This window comes from Lynx rufus, unplaced genomic scaffold (genome assembly GCF_022079265.1).
Source record: "Lynx rufus isolate CCGP_SWC_20201006 ecotype Redwood Valley unplaced genomic scaffold, mLynRuf1.p SCAF_18, whole genome shotgun sequence".
NCBI lineage: Eukaryota > Metazoa > Chordata > Mammalia > Carnivora > Felidae > Lynx > Lynx rufus.
Genome location: NW_025814832.1, coordinates 36,144,179 through 36,165,108, shown reverse-complemented (window position 1 = coordinate 36,165,108; position 20,930 = coordinate 36,144,179). Strand labels below are relative to the sequence as shown.

At 46.2% G+C, this 20,930-nt stretch overlaps 1 protein-coding gene across 8 annotated transcripts in view; it reads left to right on the top strand.

Annotated features, from left to right (window-relative positions):
* Nucleotides 1-20,930, top strand: part of CEP112 (centrosomal protein 112) — a 420,870-nt gene that overhangs the window by 358,108 nt on the left and 41,832 nt on the right. For all 8 annotated transcript variants that reach the window (XM_047081540.1, XM_047081543.1, XM_047081542.1 and 5 more), the window contains one exon: nt 17,042-17,131. In XM_047081540.1, coding sequence (XP_046937496.1) covers nt 17,042-17,131 — 90 coding nt within the window. The remainder of the gene's footprint in view (nt 1-17,041; nt 17,132-20,930) is intronic.

Genomic DNA, 20,930 nt, shown 5'->3' with positions numbered 1-20,930 from the left:
AGCTAGCCAGGCACCCCTCTAAATTTTTATCTTAAAAAGTAGCAGGGCTTCTGGGTGGCTCAGTCAGTTAAGTGTCCAACTCTTGATCTCGGCTCAGGTCATGATCTCACAGTTCATGAGTCTGCACTTAGAGCTCGGAGCCTTTTTGGGATTCTCTTTCTCCCTCTCTGTCTGCTCCTCTCCTGCTCATTCTCCCTCTCTCTCTTTCTGTCTCTCTCTCAAAATAGACCTTAAAAAAAAGCATAAATCATCCAATTAAAGGCCTCATAATTTCATCATGAATGTAATTTTTGCTATATATTTAGGAGCATTAATGTTTATGTTCATTATTGGACTTTCAGATTGGAATTTGTAAATAATTCTCATTTTCTCTACCCCCACTGTCATTAAGTTTCATTTCTTGGGAGAATGACCTTTTTAACAGTGGTCTTTAAAGTCCTTCAATGCCAAGAACAGCCTCTGCCCTCACGGGAAATATGGCTAGAAGAAGACACAGATGCCAGTCAAGTAAAACAATCAGAGAGATAAATTAAAGATATGATCCTGATGGGGCTACAGAAGTGAGGCATGTGCTGCTATAGGAGATCATCAGAGCAGACCCGACTGGAGAGGTGGCTCTTCAAGAGGGATGTTTAGGCTGGGCACTAAAAGATGTGCGGAGAGAGGTAACTAAGCATTAAGGGGCAAAATCATGCTCCGGATAGAAAGGAATACGCCAGGCCCTGTGGCAGGAGCGAGATGGCACTCTTAACAGACCGAAAGCCAGTGCAGCTATAGCACGAGGGGTGGGCGAGGGTGGTGCGGGGTGGAGGCAGAAAGGGAGAGTGCCTGAGACTCGGTACAGACCTTTGGAATATTTTAAAGAGAAGAGGACGTGATCAGATCCTATACAGCAAATACTTACTGAGCCCCTTCTAATACGCCAAGCCCTATTCTAAAATTTTTCTTAATGTTTATTCATTTTTGAAAGACAGAGAGAGACAGAGCACAAGCAGGGGTGGGGCGGAGAGAGAGGGGGACACAGAATCCGAAGCAGGCTCCAGGCTCTGAGCCGCCAGCACAGAGCCCAATGAGGGGCTTGAACTCGCAAGCTGTGAGATCGTGACCTGAGCTGAAGTCAGACACTCAACCGACTGAGCCACCCCGGCACCCCACCAAGCCCTGTTCTAGATCCAGTCCCTGAAATTCAGTGGTAAACAGGATGCATTCCTGGCCTTCACAGGGTCTTCTAAGTAAAAGAAAATAGAACACAAAGAGGAAAAGTATCAAATGGTAATAAGTGTTCTGCAAAGACCTAGTGTGGGATATCGGAGAGCATGACCAGGAGGCCAACTTAGGCCGCGTGGTCGTGAAAGGCATCCCTAAGGAAGTGATGTATGATGTGCGACTAGCTACAGCAAGGAGTTGACCGTGTGGAGATCATGGAGAAACTATTCATGAAAGAAGAGAAGAGCTAGTTCACGTCTCAAAGGTGGTAATAAAGTTAGTATGTTCAAAGAATAAAAGGAAGGCAGCGTGTGGCTGGGCCGGGGAAGAGAAGAGAGAGGCGGGGACAAGAGGCCCGAGGGACGGGGTAGACGGGTTGTGAGGGCCTTACTAGCCCCGGAGGCGTTGGGATGTTATTCCAAGTGTAACACGAAGCCCCTGGAGAGTTTTGAGCAGGTGCAAGCCCTTTACACTTCAGGTGGGTGGAGCTGACTCTCAGGTGCAGGGAGGTGAAGGGAGACCAGAGGGAGCCTTCAGGTGAAAGATGGCCGCGGCTCAGACCAGGCTGGCGGAACCAGAGGTGGAGAGAACGGCGTGGGTTGTGCACGTCGTAAGGCAGGGTCAGCAGCAGAACGTACTGATGAATCGCATGTGGCAGGGGAGGCGAGGGGAAGAAAGGACTCCGTGGTAACTTCTAGATAAGCCTTTTACGTGATAACTGACTGCCGTGCGGAGAATAGACGGATAGGAGCCACAAGGAATGAGTGGAGACCAGATAGAAGCCTCTGACAGCGCAGTCCGAGGATGTCACCTGAGATGGCACCAAGTGGACCAAACCAAAAGGTATTGAAGAGGTTGAATCCACAGGGCTTAGTGAGGAAAACTAGGGCCCTGGGGCAGGGGAGTAAGCAGACTAAAAGCAGGTTGTCGAGGATACCTCCTGACTTTTTTGCCTTGGATAACTTGCTGGATCGTGTGGGTGATGCTGGGGCTGTTCAGAGACGTGGGGAGAAGTCGGTCGGGACTGTTCCTCTGGCAACGGTGAGTTGGAAAGGAGAGACCTGCGAGTTGTTCATAGCCCCGATGAGAATGAGCAAGCGAAGGCAGACAGGTGATCCAACAGGAGGTTCAGGGGAGGGAAAATTCGGGCGTGTCCTCGAGCTTCCGGATTTGGATGACTGGGGCAACGTGGGTTCCGTTAATCCAGACCTAAGTATAAGGGAGGATAAATAGGTTTAGACAGAGGGGTGGGATGGGTAGGAGGATAGGGGAAGAAGGTGGGAGAACTGATAATATGTCCAGTTTGTGCATGTTAAGCCTGGGACCTGCGTCATTAGCGCCCAGGAAGTAATCATGTGTACTTGAGTTTAAGCAAGTACTTGGGGTTTTTTTGCACAAAAACCCATCTCCTTTTCACCAAGTTAAGTGTGAACTCAGCCTGGCATTTAAGGCCTCTGTGCTCCGATCTTGACTCCATTTTCAGGACTGCTTCCCCCTCACAGGGGCTGCTCCTTTGAGCTGCAGTTTCTTTGCTAAGTGTGCCCCCATTTTTGTTCTTATTTATCTTTTGTAAATTGCAAAAAAAAAAAAATTGCAAATCCTATTTCCCAGGCAGACAGTTCTTCCCCTTCCCCCACCTGCCTGTCCAAATCACAACTATTATACAAGGTTTCCCCAAATGCCACTTTCTACCTGTGGACTTTCCTATCTCCTCGTGCTTTCTCCGCCCGTATCATTTGTAAAAATGTTTGTTTGTTTAGAGAGAGAGAGAGAGAGAGAGAGAGAGAGAGAGAGAGAGAATGAGCAGGGGAGGGGCAGAGAGGAAGAGAGACAGAATCCCGAGCAGGCTCCACACTGTCAGCACAGAACCCAACGAGGGTCTCAAACCCACGAACCGTGAAATCATGACTTGAGCTGAAATCAGGAGTTGGACATTCAGCCACCTGAGCCACCCTGGTGCCCCACCCCCATGTCATTTTAGTGTGTGTGTGTGTGTGTGTGTGTGTGTGTGTGTGTGTGTGTTTATATATGTTTAAGTTTTATTGTGGAAATTTGCAAACATACCCAAAGTAGAGAGTATAGTACTATGAACCCCCATGTATCAATAGTTATCTAGATTTAGCCGTATGTACTTTCTCTTTTCTCCCTATTTTCTTTGCTAAAATACTTTAAAGCAAATTCCAGACGTCTTGTTGTTTAACCCGGGACATTCCAGAATGCCTCTCGGAAAACGTGGACATTATCTCACACAACCACGGTGCCACCCTCGTGCCTAAGAAAATTAGCAGTTATCTTTATGTGTCATCAAATGCCTGCTGCATGACTAGAGATCCCCAATTGAATGTAGAATTTTGCAGTTCATTTGTCTGAATCAGGATCCGAACAAGATCCACGTTTTTTATTTATTTTTGGGACAGAGAGAGACAGAGCATGAACGGGGGAGGGGCAGAGAGAGAGGGAGACACAGCATCGGAAACAGGCTCCAGGCTCTGAGCCATCAGCCCAGAGCCCGACGCGGGGCTCGAACTCACGGACCGCGAGATCGTGACCTGGCTGAAGTCGGACGCTTAACCGACTGCGCCACCCAGGCGCCCCCAAACAAGATCCAAATATTACATTTGTGCATTATTTATCTTGCATCTTTTTCAGTCAAAAGCAGAGCCTTTCTTACTTTTTATTCCATGCTCTCGACTTCTTACAGAAACCAAGTCGGTTGTCCTGTAGAATGTCCCACATTCTGTATTTACCTACTTCCTTCTGTGTGGCGTCATTGAACTTCTTCCCCTGTCCTCCCTCTTTCTTTTTGTTTTCTCAATTGGATGCTTAAGACACCCCTTGGGCTCCCCTGCTTTTTTGTCCATATTGCATACCTTCTGTGATAGTGTAGGCTCCTTAAAAGGTGAGACCACATCTCCCCCAACTTTCTGCTTTTTCCAAATGAGGTCTAATACATTGCGTATGCTTTAAAAACCTTCAGTGGAATTATTTAGAAAGAGCTTTGATTCCTCTTGTAAAAATGTGAACTGGAGGTATTCTCAACGGGAAGAAATTTATATTGGGATTACATTGCCAGAGAAATCTCAGTGACGTGGGTCACTATTTCCTAATTGGCATTGCAAAACTGGCCACCCAGCGTAAAGTGGCATGTTCTTATATGTGAAGATTCTTACAATTTGGACCATTATAAAACCCTTACGTGAAATTTCCAAGTCCCCTCCATTGTCTCTGGGTCCACGTAGAAGTGATTTCAGAGATCACTTGTGTTGTGCATTCGGCATGAAAACCAGGTCACTAATCATTTTTCTGATCAGGAGAATTTAATTTTGCTTAGTAGTCCAGCAATCCAACTGAAAGGCCGACTATAAAAACACTATCACGTGTATCCTTTGTTGCTGATAACTAACTGCAATCCAAGCTTTAAGAACTAAGAGGGAGTAGAAGAAACTTCAAAAGGTTGCATGATAAATGTTTTTGACAATGTGTCAGCTGAACATTAAACAGGATCTTTGTAAATCCTCTCCTTCTAAGTGGTTTAAACGGAAAGTTTTAAACTTCTTCCTTCGTCAGTATTGGCTCCAGATATCACAGTATCTTAGGGTTAAAAAGAAAGAAAGAAAGAAAGAGGAAGATACTTTATCTGGCATGTATTTTTTCTGTCCCCTCTGTCAATGTGGGAGTGCTGGAAATAGGCTCACCTGAGGATCTCTGCCTCCACGTCTTGGGCATCCTCCTTTCATCGGCTTGGAACATGCCGCCGTTAAACTGGAACGATCGATGACCTTTTGTAACCTGATATGACCATGGACACACAATTATGGAAATGCAAACGAATAAGTGTAATAATAATGCTCTCCAGATGCCAGTTTTGGAGGAAATCTCCTTTCCAGACTGTCTCACAATGAGAACGCTGTGGGTCCTCACATGGACAAAATGTGGTCTTGAACTAGGTAGTACGGAAGGAACGTGCCTGCGTGTGCTCGTGTGTTTGCTTGCACTATCGTGTTTCAGAGAGAAAACACACGTGTAAACCAAGGGCAGTTCCTTGGCACGTGTGTGAATTTCCTAGGCTGCCGCAGCAAAGTACCCAAGCTCAGGTGACTCAAAACCGCAGGAAGCGATTGTCTCTCAGTTCGGAAGACTAAAGGTCTGAAATCAAAGAGCCAGCAAGGCTATGCTCCTTCCGAAGGCTCTCGGGAAGAATCCTCCCTTGCCTTCTTTTACCTTCTGGTGCTTCCCAGCAGGCTTTGGTGCCCTTGGCTTGTAGCTGCACCGCTCTCCAGCTCCAGAGTGCCACATGGCCAACCTCTTCCCGTGTTTCTCTTCTCGTAAGAGCACCAGGCGTCCTGGATTAAGGGCCCACTCTAATCCAGCTTGACTTCTTTGCACCAAATTACATCTTCATGGCTCTCATTTCCAAATAAGGTCATGTTTTAAGGTTCTGAGGGTTAGGACTTCAGCATATCTTTTTGAGGGGATATAATTCAACCCAGAACATGGAGTAACGCCCTTCTCTTTTGACACCACAGAAACTTCTTTTTCCTCCTGCTTTTTAACTTAAAGACTAAATATCTTAACACCAGACCCAGATCATTTTGAGTCACTGGAGGCTATTGAAGGAAGGTAGCAGTTAGCATAGACAATAACAGGTATTCTAGATAAGATGAGGAAAGGAACAGGGGCACCTGGGTGGCTCAGTCAGTTAAGCCTCTGACTCTTGATTTCGGCTCAGGTCATGATCTCGAGGTTTGTCAGTTTGAGTCCCAAGTTGGGCTTCATTGGACGTTGCAGAGCCTGCTTGGGATTCTCTCTCTCTCTCCCACTCTCTGTACCTCCCCCACTCTCTCTCTTTCTCTCTCTCTCTCAAAATAAATGAATAAACTAAAAAAAAGTTGAAGGAAGGAGCAAAGGCCCACGGGGCAGTGCTGAGTGGGCCTCTTGGTAGCAGGAAGTGGAGGTCGAGAGGCAGAAGAGGCAGGTGCTCAGGCAGTGCAGTTTCCTCCTCCCGAGTCCAGCTGACGTGCGACTGTTTCCTATGACTTTCTAGCTGGAAAGCTTGGGCAACCTGTAGCAGTCTTAGCTGCCTCCCTCTAAAGTGAGGTTTCTCAGAGGGTTATTGTGAAAGGAATGGAGTATTTAGGACTCCTAGCACAGTGCCTGGTGTAGGAGCTAACGTGTTAGTTTGGAGTTCAGAAGCTGAGTGTGATAAGCAAGATGATGGAGGGATGCGGAAGTAAGGTTAACATCGACAGGGTAGGAAATGGTCAGGCACTAATGTTTTGGAGATGGAGAGTGGCATAAAAAGATAGTCTTTGAGACAATGTTGTCTCCTAGGGGCACGCAGGGGGTCACAACCAGGAAAAACATGGAATCGTCGTGTACAAAAATGGAGACCAAAAGAAGAGTCGCTTCTAAGAGAAATGGAAGGAACCTGGAAGCTAATGGGGAGGGAGAACTGAAAGAGGGGAGACCCACAGAGGGCTGACGCGTGGAAACCCTGGTGGCCACAAGAGTGCTGTGTCACTGATCAGCAGGATGGCGGGAGGGAAGCCGGTTGAGGAAGAACATCTTGAGTTTGGTCTTAGACTTGATGCGTCTGAGGTGACGGGGAGGCCACCGTGTACGCACATAAGGAACAGCAGGAGAGGTCAACCCGGGGGACGCGTGAGATGTGCGTGGGGGTGAGCTTCAGGACCACCAGTGGGGCAGCCCCTGCCGGGCCCCGGCACACCGCCCATGGGGCAGGGAACACTGGTGTCATGGTGTGCGCTCAAACTCTAACTCTGAACTCATCCTCTCGCTGCCCCCAAACGCTTCCTTCACGATTTCTCTCCTGCACCATGCTCTGATGGCTGTCGTTAGCCTTGGATTGCTGTTGAATCTATGTCGCACGGAAACTTCTTCTTTCCCTTCCTTTCCGTATATTGTAATTCTGTTCTCTTCCCCCTCACCTTAGTTAATGACAGCGCCCAGCCACCCCTGCTGGGGGCCTCGCAGCCATTTTTTGAAGTGCCTTCTCTGTCATACCTGGCACATTTCTTCTGTTTTAATAGAGGAGAAATTCATGGTTCATTGCAAGCGAATTGGGACGAGTGCTACAGGCTCAAGGGAGCATGCGTGTGAAGGATCAGCCATTGTAGGAGAGTCGAAATTGAAATGAATGACTTATGGGTGCTCCCTCTTCCCTGGGCTTATGCCAAGGAGGGGTGGTCTGCGAGACTTTGACACTCCTCGCTCTGCCCCTCTCCTCCATGGTCCTGAGCATCCTAGCTGCGGTTCTTGAACCCGATCCTCGATTTCTACCACCTGCGATAGGAGCTTGCTCACGAGTTAGCCTGTCTGGAGTGGCAGAGGGGGCCGGATGTGCTGTGGATTTCCTGAGGACAAAAACGCAGGCTAGTTGAAGAGGAGATATGGGTCAGCTCAGGAGGGTGGCTAGGGAAAGGCTGACGAGGTCCACCAGGAGACACCAGCTCCTTCAGATCATCAAAGTCTCAGGATAACATGATTTCTGTTCCTGGAATCTGTGTTAAGGCCAGGAAACAACTTTTGTAAAGTGTATTAGGACTTTTAGAGGAAATTATGTGGGAATTTTAAAAGACTGAAGACGGGTGAAAGAGAGAGAAGAGAGAATAAGTGACAACTTATTCTCTTATTCTTTGGTGAAGACGCTACTCTTGTTTTTTTAATATGGGTTGCCATCCTTTTGCTTTTCATGTTGAATCAGTAGCCTCCTACGCACCATAGCCATGGCTCATGTCCAAGTGCAATTTCTCGTACGTGTGGTTTGTGGCAACAAGGACTAAAAACTTTCCACCTGAAAGGAATTTTGCCTGATGTGCAGGGTAACATGTGCATGGGGTTAACACCCCCCCAAAGATCTCCTTCCCTTCATACCAATATCACCAGAGGCTGAATTATGAGGGTTAAAAAAAGAAAAAAAAAAGCGCTTGCTTGGAATGTGAAAAAAAAATTAAAAACCTGAACGTAAGCCATAGAGAAAAAAAGTTCCGCTGTTGTGTTTTGAATACATTAGTGGCCTCTGCAGAGACTATGGTTCTGGGTTTCTTTAGATCTATAATATGAACCCGTTCTCCATTACTGCAGAATCACTACGAAAAACTTTTTTATGGTTTGTTATTCATCCTGGTACATCTAGATGAAGAAATCACTTTGAGAGAAATCTTGACTGGCGTTCCAGTTGAAGACTTGTTACTTTTGTTAGTAGATTTCGCCTGTCAAAAAAATAAAATAAAATAAAATAAAATCAGACAGGAGCTATAGTGGCCTCTGTAAATTGCCAGTAAGAGCGCCCAGTAAAAATGTCACTCTGCCATTGCGTCATCCTCCTTCGCTCCAGATTCGTATCTCCCCCTCTGGGAGACACGGCTTCCTGCTGTATGCCGGTGGTTTAAGATGTGCTTTTTAAAAAAAAGTCTGTAAATCTGACCTTACAATAGTGAGATCTTATTGCTTGCGTTTAATTTTCCCTTAGCTTTCACTGAGCAATAGTAGAAAGAAAATCATCTGCAGCTTCTGGGCCAGTCGACACGTCCAAGAAAACGTACTCACGCGCAATATTGTCGGCACCATTTGTAAACTGAGTTGAAGTAAATGCTACGCGAGCAAACGTGGGCATTATTAAAAAGACAGTTAAGGTTTAAATGAGAGTCATCCCTATTTCCCCTTCATAAGTAGTGTCCCCTCCCCGTAGTCACAGTTCAGGTGTCGTTTCCGTTTGGGGGGGTAAACCAATCAGTGGATGATGGTTGATACCAAGATTTTATAATCCTAATAGATGTTTTATGGCACAAACTTTGAAAGCACCTGACATGTTTTAAATGGAAGAGAGACCATTTCCATTGAAAAATAAACCTGGAATTTTACTGTATGTAAATCATATCTTAATAAAAATACAAAGAAGCCTGCCCTTTCCAGTTATCTTTTCCTGAGGTCAAAATATGAACATCACTCCTTGCTTCCTTAACTTTCCGTTCAGAATACACATGGGGAAATCCTTCTACGTCTCTCCTGCCCACGGAATGCCGAATGAGCCACGTGTCTTCTCTGAAGTAAGAGAGTAAATTCAAGCCTCATGAAAGGGCCATTAGGGTGACTTCATGTTTTTAAAGTAGGAAAAGCTTGAAATTTTTCTAACTTTTTGTTATGGAAACTTTCCAACATACACACAAGTAGGGCGAATAGTATGCAGAACCCCCACCTACCCGTCACCCAGCTCCACCCGTTTTCAACGGGTTGACTTCTTTCGAGCAACATCTTTAGCACAAATACTCTGCTTCTTTGTTCTTGTTGAAACTCCTCAGCGGGGCAGAGCCTGGGGCTAACAAGTTCCTTTCTGCATCTCACCCAGGAGAGGCTCATCCTCTTTCTCATTTCATGGCCACAGACTTAACCCAAAGTCCTCAAAATCAACGACTTTGAGGATCCCAATTTTATATTCATACAGGGCAAAACTTAATCCGTGATTGTTTGGTTTACATATGCTTTATTATTTAAATTTTTTTTTCAACGTTTATTTATTTTTGGGACAGAGAGAGACAGAGCATGAACGGGGGAGGGGCAGAGAGAGAGGGAGACACAGAATCGGAAACAGGCTCCAGGCTCTGAGCCATCAGCCCAGAGCCCGACACGGGGCTCGAACTCCCGGACCGCGAGATCGTGACCTGGCTGAAGTCGGACGCTTAACCGACTGCGCCACCCAGGCGCCCAACATATGCTTTAACCCAGTTTCTTTAAATAAAAGAATGCTACTCAAGATTCCCACTTCCCAGAGAACATGTGGAACATGGTCTATGGGACAGAACCAGGGAAAGGGTCCGTGTACCCTTTGCCCCTCACTGTATGGCAGGCTCAGAAAAATGTGCCCGTAGGCCTCGTGGTGATTTGTGAAAAGGCCAGACGTAAGCATTTGGCCAAGACTTGGCAACACAGAATGAGGCAGAATATAAGCATAAAATGCATTAAATTTCAAGTCTGCGAGGACTGGTTTGAAAACTCTTAAAAATCAGGAAGGCATAGTCCTGTAGCATGTGTAACAAAAAGGTAAGAGTCCACTCTGCTGACAGTGTTTTCAGAAGTGACTCAGGAGAAGGGCAGCCTTTTCCTGTTGATTCTGTTTTGAATGGAAAGTAGTTTTCCAAATTTCTCACAACTGAGGTTTTGGTAAAGATGGGGAAGTAGAGAGTTTGAGATTGTATTCTCTAGAGAGAGAGCACAAATATTCTGGGTGATGAGCTGAGGACAAATATGCTTGCCCGGATGGCCTACTGAAAAAGGATCATAAAGTCATAGCTCTCATAGGCCAGAATGGACACCTACCACCGCCCTCACCTGTGGAGCTGGCTGAGAGGTGAGCCAAAGGCCAGGTCAGATATCTGGAAAGACTTCTGGTCATTCATAAGACTCTGTCATATGCCTTGTATGCTGGGAACATTCTTATTATCTATCTATGTATCTGTCTATCTATCTATCTATCATCTATCTATCCAGTCTCTACACCAGTGTGGGCTCAAAGTCATGACCCCAAGATCAAGAGTCACATGCTCTACTGGCCAAGCCCACCAGGCACCCCAATATCTTTTTACCACTATAGCGCAGTGTTTCTCCCTGCCAATGAATGTTTCCTTCATTAAATAACTTTTTAACCACTTTATAATTGAAATGAACCCTTTTGTTTCATCATTTCATGTTTGTTTAATTGCTTTAGAACTGCAAGAGAAACTGGGTTTTAATAAGACTACACATAATTCCTTAATGCATGGTTTTTACAAGTTGAGTGGTTTGCTTTGAATCATGTTTATAATTTTTATGAAAATAGCATTGACTCCATACTCTTTACTCTCCCCCCAAACCAACAGAAAAGCTCTAGGACTAACACAGGTGCCATTCAGCAGGCCCATTAGCTCCCAGCGCGTCTCCTCACCCTGTGAAGTCCACTGACGTGTGTAATCTTTCAGACTTTAATTTGCTCTAATTATTTTCATATTTTAAACAAACAACTCAGATTACTTTATAACGTGCTCCCTTTTAAAGAGTGCGGCATACTCGTTCTTGCAAAGCTTATTATGCCATTTACATTTTTCTTCTGCAAAGTGTCATTCTTTGTTCCCAGCGGCCACAAAGCACCCCGTAAATCGGCAAGTGTAACTTCCTACGGCCAGCTGCCTTACATGGCATTTCAAGGCGGGTTTAGTTGGGAGAAAAAAACTGCCTTTTCAGTAGCGATGTAAGTGAACACAGCAGAGCTGAGAGATGAGGAATCATTTTGCAGAATAAACTGTGTATCTGTTCGAGTTGGAGTTTTTTGCTTCAAATTTGTGACCCCATGTTGGACATTCTGTTCTTTCATTATCATGGGCTTTTTTTCAGAAATAAACTCCAAGTTGTGATTTTTTTTGTGTGTGTATGTCAGATCTGAAGGCTTTTGAGTAAAGAAGCCACAACTTGCGAGAATGTTCTTGCTCGTTCCTAGTGAGTAATTGTGGCCACTCTTGCACAGTCCTTGTGTCAGGTTCTGAGGTTGGAACTCTAATGGCCTAATAATTTTTTAGAATATGAGACCAGGAACGGCTGCCAATGTAAACGGCTGTTTTCCTTTCATCTAGTACATTTAACTTTTTTGGAAAGTGGTATATTATTCGGTTACTTTTCAATTTCTGAAACTGATTTTTTAGCAGATAATAAAAGTAATTTCTGGACATAACTGCTTTCTCCGATTAACCTTAAAAAGATCACGTCTTACATCTTTAAACTGTGAGCACGTTTGAAAAGGGGTCCCGTTTTGAAAAGCAACTGTAATTTCGCTTCTATTTTGATAACATTGATAAAATATGGCCGACTTGGACTTCCTGCCGCGTGAAGTGTGGAGAACGCATCAGAGCTAATTCTGTTACCTGTCCGGTTAGAAATGCTTTCAGCCACACACCTGGGATACTGGCTTCTCGGCTGCCTCCTGACCCCCGAGTTCTTACCGGCCCCCCTGCCCCCTCTCCCTCTGCCTGCTCTGACGTGTGGCTGGCACCCAGTAGTCAGGTTTGCAAAAGCTTCTTCTACTTTCTTCCCCAAGGAAGTGTGCCGTCTGCACCTGGTCTGAGACCCCTCTCCCCTGCTCAGAACCCCCTCCCAGCGTGACCAGTCCCTTCAGAAGTCCCGCCAGCGCCTTAAACTCAACTTGCAGAAAACCATCCTGCCCCTACCGCCCCGCCTTGCTTCTTGTCCCTTCGGTAGCTCGTGGCGTCGTGTCCTGTGGCCGTTCAGTGTCAAGGCCTTGCGGTATCTCGGAACCCCCCCTTCCCTGGACGCCCCATTCGTGACTCTACCACCCCACCCCCATCCCTGTGCCCGCTGCCCTCTTTCAAGTCCTCGCGTGCCTGGCCGGCGCTTTTGCAGCGGCCTCCTTACCTGACCCCCAGCTTCACCCTGCAGAATGAGTTCCTCACAGTTCAAGGGCAAAGACATTGGGACACGAGCAGCGCCAAATGTGGCCGTGGAGCGAGGGAGAAAATTGGCTTCTGGCTTTGGCGTTTGGGAGGGAACCAGGGGCTGTGACGGACACGGACGGAGGAGCATGGTGGGGGCAGCTGGCAGGTGTGATGCGGCATCGAGAGGGCGGAGAGGAGATTGGGGGGGGGAGACACTGCACGTGGCCATGCCCAGGGTCCGCTGGTGGAGGAGGAGGGAGCCGACGCAGGAGGCCGGGAGCAATTTTTTGTGTAAGACAAGAGAGGTGTACGTCTCCTTTATTTATTTATTTTTTTGTTCTGTGAAATAAAAAGAAAAACTAAAGGAAAAAATCAAGGGCGTGTTGTATTCTTGAATGTGGCAGACACCAGACAATGTATTATCACAAAGAACGGTAATATCATACATGTACATATATGACACGTGTCTAGATATAGGTATTTGGAAGGTATAGTTGTATAGCCTGTATTTCCAGAAACATAATAACCTTTAGTTTAATGTGCTGTATTAAGGACATTTGGAAGCCCTGATGATTGAAGTACATCTCCTCGGGGAGTGTAGTTCAAATATTTATTAGCTCCTTCCTCAAACATGAATCCGGTGTCAGGCGTGTGCCAGGCGTCGAGCTGGCTTGGCGTTAGGCCTCCGGACCCGAAGAGGAGAGAGCCCTGAGCGTCCGTCGCTGTCTCGCACAGACCCAGGCCCTGATTCCCTTGAACGCTGGATGGATAAAAGCCCAGAGGCCTCCGTACTTTGCTCTCAGGATGGATACCATCAAGCAGAGCAGGTGGGACAGCATCCAGGCAAAGGAAAAGGAAAGCAGGTACAGAGGGAGAAAGAGGCAGCGCCCGTAGCCAAATGTATAGGACTGGAAATGAGTCCACGTTTTAACCTGCCAGTCCGGTTTCCTGCGTACTGGCCACAGAGACCCCAGCGGGCCGTTTAACCTCACGGAGCCTCAATTCTGCGTTCTCTGAGGAACGTGAAGGAATACCTGCTGTCCGGGATTGCGGTGAGGGCTAAAAATAAAACCCACGGAGTCAGTGACAGTCCCTGTTGTTATTGACACTGAGGCGTCATGGGGCTCAGCCTGGCCAGGACCAGAAGACCCAGATCCCCGAGCGCCATGCTCAGGAGCGTGAGCTGTTTCTCGGGGATGCTGGAGTATTGTGGAAGCATTTCAGCGGGGGGACTGACATAATTAGATTTCGGCTTAAGAAGATCACTCCGACAGCAGGCTGAGGGTGAATGGGAGAGCAGGAGACACTGGGAACAGAAAAACGTGCCAGCACTCTTCCTAATACAGTGGTCATTACTCTCCCCAGTTATGCGAGAAGCGAAGCTGACGAGATCCTATTTATTGGTAGCTACCAAAGGAAAAAGAAATGCCACTTGATCAACCAACTTAGGAACAATTGCACTCAGAGACCACAGCCACAGAATTATGAACAAGAATCGTTTCAAGCTCATTGGCAGACGTGGCTGAATGGTGAATTTAATAGTCAAGTATAACATCAAAGAGCCCCCAAAGCTTTTCGCCTCACCCTCCAACCATTTCACTTTTTAAGCTAGAGGTTCTTAGCCTGGGGTTCATCCGTGGATGGGCTTCAGGCAGTATGTGGACTTCCTGAAATCAGAGGCAAAATCATAAGTGTACTTTTCCCATGTTGCGGAGTGAGCACATAACATGCTTCAGATGCTGATTGGCTGCGTCTAGAACCCCAGAAAAGGTGAAGAACCACTGCGTATATCGGTATATAGAAAAGACTGGCATTGCACTGAAGGAATTCTTTATTTTTATTTTTGTTAATGTTTATTTATTTTTGAGAGAGAGACAGAGCATGAGCAGGGGAGAGGCAGAAAGAGACGGCGACACAGAATCTGAAGCAGGCTCCAGGCTCCGAGCTGTCGGTGCAGAGCCCGACACGGGGCTCGAACTCACAGACCGCAAGATCATGACCTGAGCTGAAGTCGGACGCTTAACCGACTGAGCCAGCCAGGCACCCCGCGTTGGAAGAATTCTTAATGGACACCGACTTAGACATTCTCCCTGGACTTCAGACTCTTACATCAAGCTGCAACCCAGCGTCTTTGCTTGGATGTGTAGTGGGCGTTCCTGACTTAACGTATCCTAGGTTCCCCCATCCCTCCCTTAGCTTCCCCAACTGCATTCCTCTACCTGCTCCACCCAGAATCCTGGGGGGCTTTTTACTTTCATGCTATGCATCCACCCCTTGGGGCTGTCACTCTGTCTTCAAATATATCAGGGATCCGACGCGTCCCTCACCCCCAGCTGCTACCAGCACCACCCTGGTCCGGTTCCGCATCACCCTTCCCCAGTATGTTTCAGTGGCCTCTCCCTGGCCTCCCTGCTCCTGCCCTCATCCTTCTTCCAACTATTCTTCGCGGCAGCCAAAGCAGCACTTGCCCACAGCCCTGCGATAGCTTTCCTTCTACCTCTGAAGAAAATCTGCAGTTCTTCGCTGCCCCCTGAGGCTCTGTGTGACCTGATGCAACTGGGCACCCGTGACATCCCTGACGTTGTGGCTCCCCCTGTGCTCACTCTCCACACTGGCTCTTGGAGTTCCCTCAAACATGCCACACCAGGGCCTTTGCACATACAGTATCCCCGGCTTGGCAGTCTTTTCCTGCAGATAGTCATATGACTTGCTCTCCTCCTTCAGGTCTTTGCTCACGTTTTCTTGGGCCATCTGCAACATCTTCGGAGTCAGTCATCTTCTCGGTTAAGCATTTGACTCTTGATGTCGGCTCAGGTCATGATCTCGCGGTTGGTGGGATTGAGCCCCACTTTGGGCTGTGCGCTGATGGTGCGGAACCTGCTTGGGATTCTCTCTCTCCCTCTCTCTGACCCTCCCCTGCTCTCTCCCACTCGCTCTCTCTCAAAATAAATAAATATCTTTAAAAATCGCAACATCTTTCCCAGCCCCACTCCAGAATATCCTCCTACCCCTGCTTTATTTCTCTTCTGCACTTATCACTGATATATTATACGTATTGTATCCTTATTGTCTTACCCCCCAACATAATATAAGCTTCATGAGAGGGATTTTTTTTTTTTTTGGTCTGTTTTCTTTTACTGTTCTATTGAGAATACCTATCACAGTTCTTGACATATAACAGAAGGTCAGTTGTCTTCGCTGAATGAATTTTATTTTAAGACCTTTTTTTGGCATCTTTGCAATTACTAGGCCATGTGTTTTGCTCACCGTAACTTTTATATATTATATCCATAATTATGGCATATTGTTTGAACGTGTTCTGTTTCTTCTCTAATTCACCTCTTTACTTAAAATAGTCATTGATGCAATGACGATTACTCATCTTATGGTTTCTAAATTCCCCATGTTAACCTGAATTCTGTTTCCATCAGCCACTTGGCAACTGAAAGGGTTCCTCTCTGAACACTTCTGACGGGTTCCGCGAATTCCACACCATCCTTAATGACTTAAAAAAAGAAATTCCTTGGGGCACGTGGGTGGCTCCGTCGGCTAAGTGTCCGACTTCGGCTCGGGTCATGATCTCACAGTTCGTGAGTTCCAGCCCCACGTCGGGCTCTGTGCTGACAGCCCAGAGCCTGGAGCCTGCTTCGGATTCTGTCTCCCTCTCTCTGCCCCTCTCCTATCACACTGTGTCTCTCTATCTCAAAAATAAGTAAAAAATTAACTGTTAAAAAAGAAAAAGAAATTCCTTGGAGGTTACTATTAGTATCATTTGGAAGACCATCACGTTGGTCCAACATTACTGTTCCTAGCTGTCACCATACTTTTCAGAGCTCAGCATTCCTTGAAGGTGTACTGATAGAGCCACTTTAATTAGCAATAGCTTTAAGCTTTATTGCACACTTTGGTTCTATGCTGGGAATGTAAGAGCCATTTTTATTAAATGAATTGGCACCTGCTAATGTGTCTGTTTTGTTTTCTTTTTTTAATGTTTATTTATTTTTGACAGGGAGAGAGAGAGCATGAGCGGGGGAGGGGCAGAGAGAGAGGGAGACACAGAATCTGAAGCAGGCTCTAGGCTCCGAGCTGTCAGCACAGAGACTGACGCGGGGCTCGAAGTCACGGACTGTGAGATCATGACCTGAGCCGAAGTCGCACGCTCAACCGACTGAGCCACCCAGGTGTCCCTAATGTGTCTGTTTTATGTTTGGAGTTTGATTCCTAAAGCAAAAACTACCTGGGCGTGACATTAAAAGTCTGGTTTTGTTTGCCCGAACTCTGTGGAACAACAGTAATGGACTAGAGCCAAGACCTTTTTGATGCCAATTCGGGTGGTAAAACTTCTTTTCAAGGATGCTCATTTTTAATGTTTATGTGTTTATCTTACGTTGTTTCAGGCTTTGCAAGACGAACTAGAAAACCGCTCTAACCAAGTGCGATGTGCAGAGAAAAAACTACAACACAAGGAACTGGAGTCACAGGAACAGGTACTCTCCTACTTCTGCTTGGCTGGTTGGCTTCCTAACTTTCTCCGGGTCTGGGAGCTCATCTACTTCCTGTGTCTGCTGGGATGCTTTGGCTGCAGGTAACCGAGTGCCCCACCCCTAGTTGGCATAAACAGCTTAGGGACTGTTTACCTCACAAGACCGGAAGTCTGCGGGTAGGGCCGGGCTCTGCTTCTCTGCCATTCTCATGGCTCTACGTCCTATGGTGGCTTCATCCCCAAAGCAATCCAAGATGGCTACAGCCGCTGCCGTCATCCCACGTAGACCTAGCGACGTCCAGAGGCAGAAAGGGACTGTCTGTTTCCAGGGAGGCCTTCTGAAGAGGAAGACGACCTTTCCCAGAAGCAGCCCCCGACACACATACCTCCCTTCACGTCTCATTGGCCAGAACCGGTCACGTGCTCGGTCTGGCATGTCCAATCCCTGGCAAGAGAACTAAGGGAACCCAAACTGGCCTAGACCCATCAGGATCCATCTGCTGGCCAGGGACTAGGAGAGGAAGGATAACCTGGACCGGGAAGGGGGGAGTGTGCAGCTGACCGTGTCTGCCATGTCATCATACTGATGTAAGTGGACATTATCGTACTCTCACAAATCAGGTTTTCTTTTGAACTTGACTTTTCTCCCTCTTTCCATTATGTTAATGAAATAAATCTAATATAACCACAGTATTCTGGCTATGACAATAGCTAATGACCTATTCTGTTTTCAAATGACAGGATTATTTTCATCCAATTCTTCTGGTTGTAGTGAATTTGTCTTTGTGGCAATTTTGACGGTTTAAACTAAAAAGTCAACGACATATCGCGGCGCCTGGGTGGCTCAGTTGGTTAAGCGTCCGACTCTTGATTTTGGCTGAGGTCATGATCTCACGGGTCGTGAGAAGGAGCCCCACGTTGGGCTCTGTGCTGACAGTGCGGAGCCTGCTTGGGATTCTCTATCTCTGCCACTACCACCCCCCCCACCCCCGCACAAAAATAAATAAACACTTTAAAAAAGTCAATAATGTATCGATAGAGATCACAAGTCTTTTTTAAAATTTTTTTTTTTTCTTCAACGTTTATTTATTTTTGGGACAGAGAGAGACAGAGCATGAACGGGGGAGGGGCAGAGAGAGAGGGAGACACAGAATCGGAAACAGGCTCCAGGCTCTGAGCCATCAGCCCAGAGCCCGACGCGGGGCTCGAACTCACGGACCGCGAGATCGTGACCCGGCCGAAGTCGGACGCTTAACCGACTGCGCCACCCAGGCGCCCCGAGATCACAAGTCTTAATGAAACCTTTGATAAATGCGTTGTCCTCAGCCATCAGGTATAGGATTGCTAACATTCTTCTAAGTGCCACCAGCCATTATGCACAGAAACTGCTGTAGGTATTGACAGATCTTGTCACTTTGGTTGTCTCGTAGAAACGTTAGGTTTAGAGAATTGAACTTTTTTCATCTTTGCAGATGTTTACAAACAGGATCGAAGATAGTGGTTTGCCCAAAATGGCAAATGTAAGCATCTAATAGATGCTGAATATTAATAACTTGGTGAACTGACTTGACCTCCTGTAACTCCTTCCTACTCTCTAGTATATGTCCTGTGTAACATACATACCGCGTATATATGCGTGTATCATGTATTATACAATGTGCGTAAATATATATGGATACACGTGGATATATATGATTTGCAGAAAGTCTATTCTGTCAATAACAGGACTATAACACAGGGCAATTCTAGAGTGACAAATTTAATAGTAACTATACGTTATCAGAGGCCTGTAAGATGACAGACACCGTCCCAGAAACATTACACATATTAGTTCATTGGGCATAATAGCCATATCAGACCAGTATTTTCATCCCCGTTTCACAGACGGCACACTAAAACCCCGAGAGGGTGAGCAACTCATCCAAGCTCATACAGCTAGTGAACAGTCGAGGTGGGTTCAAACCCAGATTTATCAGAATTCCGAACCTTGCTCCCTTTTAGTTAATAAAAAGGCTGCACAGCAGTCACATACGGCTCCAGACACCTGGCACAGTAGCCAGTGCCCTTGACCCTCCGTGGGCAGAGAACAGACTTGGCACAGACGAAAAGGCCTCCTCAGATGGCGCTTGTGCAGTGGAGTGTTCCGGGTGGGGCCGGTGTGGGTCTACTTGTCACTGAAGAGCAGCTGAGCTCACCCTCTGTCCAGGACACTCGTCACTAGAAGCCCGGCTGCTTAAAAGGCGGAAATGGTGCTCCCTCCTGGGCTTCTCCGACTTGTGATAAAATATGACTTAAGGTAAAACTTTGTTGACATCACTGTAACTCATGGCAAAACTTCACACAGAAAATTCCATAATATATCGAGAGTGGGGAAATTAAGAAATCCCCGATGAACAATAGTGAAGGATTCAGGAACCATTTTCAGTCTTTTTTTATTGACTCCTTTTTGATCATCAAAGTTGCTTTCATCTTTGCAGTGACAATAGCTTTTTAGACTATTTCTTGCACTAACTCCTGATATCTTCTGTGAGGGCTACAGTTTACCAAAGAAATGTCAGGAAATACCCATGGGGAAAACTGAATATTTCATAATCTCTGCAGCCATAAAAAAGTTGAGTTCTTTCCACAAGATCCTAGGGTGTAGCTGGAATTAAATGCCAACTGTTTCAACGAAACCGGAGAGCAAATAATGACGAATTAAGTTCTGTTCATCTAGATTTCACTTAATGTAACTTTTGTTTTATCCAGATTTGACCTTTGTCCCCTTTCGGTCTGTAACACTAATGGGAGTTGTCGAAAATAATTAGAAGTATTGCCGTGGACGTCTTGTAGGGTTTGCTCCTGTATGAGCTGACTGAGGGTATTTCGGATGTCGAAATTGTTGTGTATGATTTTCCTTTATGCATCTGTCAGAACAACTGTAGTAACAGTAGCCAGCCTGACATCAGCCTATCAAATAATCAAAACAGCTTCTTGGAACTTTTCTTCTCTTTCTTTTCAACCAAATATTATTATCCCGATACTAGTTGCTCAAAGAATCAAAATTGAAACTGGCAGAATTACAAAGGACAATTTCCTGGGCTTCCTTTTTTAACTTGCTTTGCTTAAAAAAAGTTTAAACTGTTTCTGCTTTTCATTTAAGAAAAATTCCTGTGTTTTGAGTCTAGAAAAACAAAAACTGAATGAGGCATTTTGAAAGTTATGTTTTTAATTAAAAACAAAAAGCTGCTTCGCATCAGGTCTTGCTGGGTGGTACGATTTTGCTGCCCCGCACTGCCCCCCTCCGCAACTTGCCTGGGTGCTATCGCCTCTCTCCTCACCCTGGGCAGGTCGGTCGGCGGAGTGACCAAACGAGGCTTGCTCATCCGTAGTTCTGGGGGGTTCATTTGCTCCTGGTGCACATTCAATGTAACTCACATAAAATTAGAAAATAGTAATTTTCTAAGTCAGCCGTGTAGAAGCATTCTTCCTATAATCCATAAATAACAAGGCAATTTAAAAAGCATCATCATTTTTATCCATGCCAGGAGTTAATAATTTCTCATTCTAGATTAGATCCGAGCAAGAATCCCATAATGGCAACAAGGAAGGGGGATCAGAGCTCTGAGCGAACTTCCTCATGGTTTAAGGAAACTGAGTTGTCAAGAAGAGTGACTTCCCTGACATGTTAGTGACGGCCCCAGGGTAGGACTGCTCCCACCTGTGTGTTAGACGGGCTGCTCACTCCTGGGATGATATTATCCATTATATTGAGCACGATGTAAAATGAGTAAGTGCCACGTATCACTTAGGTTCAGGTATGT